General features: G+C 40.1%; 1 protein-coding gene across 1 annotated transcript; it reads right to left on the bottom strand.

Moving 5' to 3' along the window:
* Window positions 1–2,144: 2,144 nt before the first annotated feature.
* On the bottom strand, window positions 2,145–5,264 carry LOC115738283 (trihelix transcription factor PTL-like). The gene is made up of 2 exons (XM_030670872.2): window positions 4,689–5,264; window positions 2,145–3,757 (listed from the first exon to the last, which is right to left on the bottom strand). Exons 1-2 carry the CDS (start codon window positions 5,147–5,149, stop codon window positions 2,707–2,709), a joined length of 1,512 nt encoding a protein of 503 aa, XP_030526732.1. The 5' UTR covers window positions 5,150–5,264; the 3' UTR covers window positions 2,145–2,706.
* Window positions 5,265–6,681: the final 1,417 nt, after the last annotated feature.

Raw genomic sequence — 6,681 nt, forward strand, 5'->3', positions numbered from 1 at the left:
GAAGCAGCATGATTTGAAGACAATTTTGGGCCTCATTCTACCCCATGGGCTTGGGCCCATGATATAATACCATTTTCTTTATTTCTTTATTTTTTTATTTTTTAATAAAAAATTTTCCCATTTATTCACTCGTAGATTTGTCAATCAGAAATTGGTGGGAAAGGAATTGCAACATGGAAGGATCGGATTCTTGCTCTAGACCTTCCATGACCTCTTCCTCAAAATGCACTGAACCAGGCTCGGCTAGGGAGCTTGCCATATTTGACGATTCTTTCCGGGGTAAAGTTGCCCGACCGCGCCTGATACCTTGACCCAACGTTATATTATCTAGTTAGACCGGCTCCCGCCACGGAACACTTATAATCCGGCGAAAATAGCTCGCGTACGTTTTCAAGTGGGTTTATTACTAGCAATAGTAAGATACTATAAAGTCGAGGGTTTGAGAAGTCTGCTCCGTAAGATACATCGTTTGGAGGTCACATTTAGTTTCAGATTCAGATGTTGCCCACTGCTGGAAAACTATACTACGCATTTGACTCGTCATCGCAGAGATAGTGGGGTGTTTTGTATATCGAATCGTCACTTAGCATTTGAGAATTGGTGCTTCGTAGACCCTGTGATTTTGGTTTAGTATTGTAAGATTAGTTGATTGACCAAGAGGAAGAAGTCTGTGGTTCAAATGATATCGAGATAAAGGACCCCTTTCAGCTACCACAGCGGCTTAAATATGTCACATTGGATTTTTTCCGATTCGGACTTGATCATACATCGGGTTAAATGGGATTGACAGAGCGAGACGAAAAACTTCTTCCTTATCACCGTCACCTGGTCCACTTGAGCCAATTAAACCTTCCAAAAACATGTTACAAGGGGTTTTTCTATGTAACTGCGAGAGTACGTAGATTATTTTTACCAAATTGAAAGTATGTGAGAAGTCATTGAATCGAAATATCAAAGTACCAAGAATCTTATGACCTTATACGTGGATACATATGAAGTTGGTTTTTCTCAATCATCTAAACATATTTTCACGTGATGAAAATATCGATAGATATAAGTCCCTGTCGTCTAGACTCGACTTGAAAGTTGTTATTTGGACGTGTGTATTCAACCTTGCAAGCAAATTTAATTTGTTTAGTCAAATGATTAGGTTAATTTCAGCTACAAATAGCAAAAGCAGTAGCAAACATATCTATTGCTTCTTTTGCCAATATGCAGAAACATTCAACCTCACATGATAGATTATGGGGAAATTGTTCAATCATTCCAAATTCTATTGTACAGATGCCAATTCAATCCTAATTTTTTTTAATTTTATTAATCTAGTCCTAAATCTTTGCACTAAATTCTAATGTAGTCATTCCGACTAATTTTCGTAAAAAATCACCAACGTGGCGGTGTGCCGCGTCGGATGGTAGGCAATGATTGGACCGTCGCGTCGGTAGTTTCTGGCAAAATATTGACGATGAGAACTATAATGAAATGTCATGGAAAGGTAAAGAGCTTAATTGATAAAATTGAAAAAAAAAATTATGACCGATTGAGTAATTTTCTTGATAAATTATTTCAGCAAAAACTGCAGTTATATCAGGTAATCAAAATGACAAAGGTGATTAAGACTCATCAGTCATTTCAGCCAACGAATGGTAAAGATCGTGACATGATACAACCTTAGTGACTTCTCCCACCTCAAAGAAGCCCTAGCTCCTCGTTAATTCAAATTGGTCACATGGTCAAATGTCAAACCATCGCTCAGGCCAACACAAATCGTCTAATCAGAAGAATTGCCTGGACTCGTCTCCCAAGACCAACACGACTCTAGATCAACTCAAATCACATATCCGCCGGATGACCTTATCCGGTGACAAAATGTTCAGCTTAGGCAGGCTAATTTTTCACAGCATATTCCATTGAAATTCGATCGAAGCAGAAAAACTAAGACCGTACCCGATTATTTTCGTATGCGCTGTCACATTATGATAAACTTATGAACATGAGTTTCGCAGCATAAGGTTTTCATTTCCACCAGCTCATTAGCTCAGTTAATCGGAACCGAGAAGAGGGCTGCACACTACTTCGGAAGAACAAATTAGAGGTCGTCATGACAACCAGACTTAATCGGTGATGTAAACTATACACATGGATTGTAAGTTTGTAACAAACATTTCTTGAATGAACAACATAGTTTTAGTTTTGCAGCCATCAACTGACATTTTGCATGATCCTCAAGTTACCAATGAACAGCATTTTCCATCTCTTTATAGAGACAATTAAACAGATGAACCAGAGTTTAATGACTATCAAAGACATCATCCTAGGAGAAATGCCTACCTAGCTAGTAGGTGCAGGTTCCTTACACAAATAACCAAGCCAATCACAAAAACTACCATCAGTTCCACGTTCTCAACGATCAAGTCAACCCAAAAGTACAACTGAGAAAGCTGAAATTGCTAACTTGCTAGACTTACCAGTCTCCCGCCTGAGCTTCACTGACTCCACGACTCTCCAAAGAAATTACAACAAAAAAGGGGACTGAAATTTACCAAACTTACAAGTCATGCTGTCCTAAAAGCTTCAATAAACAAGACCCTCCAACCAATTTGATCTTGCACCTTCACCAGGATGTGAAGCCTGCAGTTTCTGTTTTGGATCTTCCTCCAACTCTGGTCAGGCTAAATTATTTTCTAGGAACTTCCCTAGAAATTTCTAGGAATTGTGGAGCTGGTGAAAGAATAGATTCTGGCTCCTGGAAAAGTCCTCTCTTTGCTTCTTGTTCCATTCAGTGATCTTCCTGAAAGAATTCTTCACATTTTCCCACTTCTCTTGGCACTCGCCCGCACTCCGATTATATCCCAAACATGCCATTTTCTCCGATATTACGTCCCAAAATCCTTCCCTTGAAAAACCGCACTCTTGAAAACCTGGTTCCAAGCTCGTTATCAGTTGAATCAAAGTTAACATCTCGGCCTCCGAGAATGAGTTCGTGCTTTGCTCTTCTTCCTTTGCGGTATTAAGGTCCTTCGGTGGCAACAGGATTGCCAGTTCTTGCCCTGTGAATTTCCTCAGAGCCTCCATGAGTGCCGTGTCTCGAGCCTCGATCCAGACTCTTTGCTTGGCCCAGAGCTCACGCTCGCAGTCGAAACGCGCCGTCTCTTCCCTCTTCCATTCCATCTCCCTGCAAACCCTCTCTTGCTCTTTTAGCTCAATGGTCTTCAACATGTTCTCCATCCAAGCCTCTTGCTTCTCTATGATGTCCCTCATCTGTGAATCCACAAAGTGCTTCACCTTCCCCTTCCACCCCTTTTTGCTCCTTTTTGAGCTGTCGCTCTCGCTTACCAATCTCTTCTTCTTCTCTGAGGAATGACCGCTATTCATCATGAAAGCGATCGCCGAGAGATCTTCCTCATTGTTTTCTGAGGAAGAGGCCGTTTCAAGCTCATGCGATGATGAGTTCGAGAAACTGAGGCTCATCTCGCGTTGCGGAGCTTGATCTTGGATTGCATGACTACTAATATTGTTCGGTGCTGGGTAGAAACTAATGTTGGAGACAAGAGATGAATTATCCGAAGACGGCTTTCTGTTAGCGGTGGTCGATTCTCCATAGATCGCTTCAAGTTGGCGAAAGAACCTGTAGTTCTTGCCATCCTGCCTTCCAGCTTTGCCTTCCTTAGTTTTCTTGTAGTACTTGTAAAGGTTCTCAAACTTCTCTCGACACTTCTTGCCGCTTCTATTGTACCCATGTTCCTCAGACATCATCCTGCATTGAGAGAGGGAGAGAGAGAGAGAAGCAAGTTGAAACCTTGAACACGAATTAGAAATATGGGACGAGAGAAGAGATAACGAGCAACATGATAAACCCTAGAAGCTTTGTTTCCAAATGTTCCCCTCATACACTTCTGCTTAAATTAATTACTGAAAAATGAATATTTTAACAAAGGATGTCATACGAAAAATATACAGTTTGCAGGTGGTTGTTAGTCCTAGTTTGGAGGCATAATTTAATGTAGAATCACGTGTCCCTGCTCGCTTCCAAGAAACAAGCAGATTCTGATTTATACATGAGACATTCGCTATACTTCTAAACACCAAAAATAAAAAATCTGTCGTTTGATTGAGCTAAAAGCGTGGATTAATGGGCATGCTGGATTCGTGCTAACAGTGAAACTTCCAGTCGAGAAAAGCTTTTTGTTTTCTCGTGAATCCATGTGGCGCGCACACAGGCCTAGGCTCATAGCAAAGAAAGCACATTAAAAATGGAAAAACTCGATGGAAAGCAGCGAAGGAGGAAGAGGAGTCGCAGAAGATCTTTCTTAGAAAAGGCAAATGAAAATGGGTAAATAAGAACACCTGAGACTCGCAGTTCAATGGCTTGTCTTTTTCAACCCCCTACCAGAGAGCATCGTCAGATGCAGAGAGAGAGAGAGAGAGAGAGAGAGAGAGAGAGAGAGAAAAGCTTTTCGCAGCAGCTTCTCACTTTTGAAACAGTGCCAAGATCAGGAAGATCAAGAAGATCAAGAAAAAGCAAATTCGTGATACTTATCAGTAGGGTTTTGGAGCTTACTACTAGCAGTCCCTCTCTTTTTCTTCTTCTTCCTGACCCAAATTCATCGTGCACAAGACTTCTGAAAATCCCAAAATGGGGTCTAATTCGTTTTCAGTGAATTCGTATCGTGAATCTTTTCCATTACCTGGAGACTTCGTCCCACAAGGGTCCTTTCTGATTGGCCTCCTTGAACTTGGGATCGAGGCGAGATCTGATCTCAAGAAGGGTGAGCGTCTCTTGCCTCGGCCATCTGCTGCTGCCTATGCTGCTTGTCCCAGCAGCTCCAATCATGTCGCTCCTGTAGCTTCCGCACTCGAATATATCGAAGCCACCAGTTAGAGCTGAAGGAGGAGGAGGAGTGCCGGCCGAAGCAGCAGCATAAGGGTGGGTGGAGTTATGAGCGTTCGGGTTAGCGAGGGCTGTGCTCAACATACCGACGGTGGGCTCATAGTGGGAAGAAGATGGTGGAGAAGAAGGCGAGAAGCTGGTGTGAACGGTGGCTCGAGGTGGAGGGGGCGGTGGTTCGAGGTGGAGGAGGGAGGAGAATTGGGCGGTTCGAGTGGCCATGAGCTGCCGGAGATCCGGCAGTCCGTACTGGTCGTCCATTCTTGTTTCCTGTTTAGGTTTTCAAAGCAGTGAGAGAGAGAGAGAGAGACAGAGTCAAATATTGCAGCTGAAAAGGAGATGGGGAGTGTTGATGGGCTTTCTTCTCAAGCGACAGGATCCGAGTCTACCGCACCTTTTCATCACTCTCTTATCACTTGTGTATGTGTGCGCTTGTGTGCGTGCGCGTGAGGGAGGAATAGCATGAAAAATATTAGGTAGATTCATAGTATGTTTACTTAAGGATCGACTTTATTCCCTAATGTTAATAAAAAAAGATATAGTGATTCCTTTTCTTGTAAAGAAAGATGTGAGGTTCATAATATATTGGTTTCCTTTTCCTAAGGACGAGAATTCACATTGTAGCGCTTTTATGTGGCTATTCTTGCCTTTGCTTTGCGGATGAGTTTATAATAGTTTCTTACGATAAAAAGAAGAGATAAATGCGCTAGAAGTCTTAAAATCTATCGAGAAAGTGCAATTGAGTCCTAAAACTTTCAAAAAGTGCATTAAATGTAAAAATTTGACAAAGTGGTGAAATCAAGACCTTCCTTTTGATTGCACTTTTTGAAAGTTTTATGACTCGATTGTACTTTAGTGAAGATTTTTAGGACTTGATTGTACCTTTCGAAAGTTTTAGAATTTCATTACACTTTCATGACAAGTTTTATTACTTGATTGTAATTTTTAAAAGCTTTCGGACTCAATTGTACTTTCATGACAAGTTTTAACACTTTCAGTGTACTTATTCCTAGAAAGAATTAGTTTCTTATCGTTAAACAGTCATTTCTCCCAATGATATAATCTATTAACTAGCAAATGCATAGTTTGATACATGAGTACTCTAATACTACTTTGTATATGTTTTGGCAAATATATATATATATATATTAGGATTTGACTGTGAATTAGAAGGCAAAAAGGGCTTTCAAAGAGATATATGGTTAATGTACACACAAAATTGAGTAAAGTTTGCGCGAGGTTGATTCACGCGAGATCCTCACTTTATGAGTTTTACCCCGGTAGTTTACTTTTCATTGTTACTTTAACAAACCTCTAAACTCTCATTCTAAGGCAAATCTCAGTAATAAATGTATAATTGTACGCATATATAGATTCTATTTTGAACTATCTATAGACTAAATTTCTAAGTCAATGAAACAAATTCATACGTCTGACTTATAGATTGAATAGTCAATTTTTTTTCAAAGGCTATATCTCATGATTGCACATATTTTGCGTCTAAAATTATGATCACAAAACTTATGGTGGTTTTCTAAGATGATGAGAACAAAGTCTTGCGTCTAAGTTTCATTGACTCAATTAAGCCGATGAAAGAAAACGTTGATGGAATAAATTCTTGCATATAAGCTATAGAAAGTAAAACTTACATGCCTAAAAAAGTTACATTCCATTATAAAGTCATAGTCCATGAGTGCACACATATTCATCTCAATTACAAGATATCTATCCAACAAATGATTTTAGATGAATATTTGAAATAGTACTTGTGGATAAATTAATGTCAAAGATAT

This window comes from Rhodamnia argentea, chromosome 8 (assembly GCF_020921035.1).
Source record: "Rhodamnia argentea isolate NSW1041297 chromosome 8, ASM2092103v1, whole genome shotgun sequence".
Taxonomy (NCBI): Eukaryota; Viridiplantae; Streptophyta; class Magnoliopsida; order Myrtales; family Myrtaceae; genus Rhodamnia; species Rhodamnia argentea.

Coding starts and splice junctions, on each gene's coding strand:
- LOC115738283 (XM_030670872.2), bottom strand. CDS start 5,149: ATGGACGACCAGTACGGACTGCCGGATCTCCGGCAGCTCATGGCCACT. Junction 3,758..4,688: donor TTGTGGGACGAAGTCTCCAG/GTAATGGAAAAG, acceptor CTCTCAATGCAG/GATGATGTCTGAGGAACATG.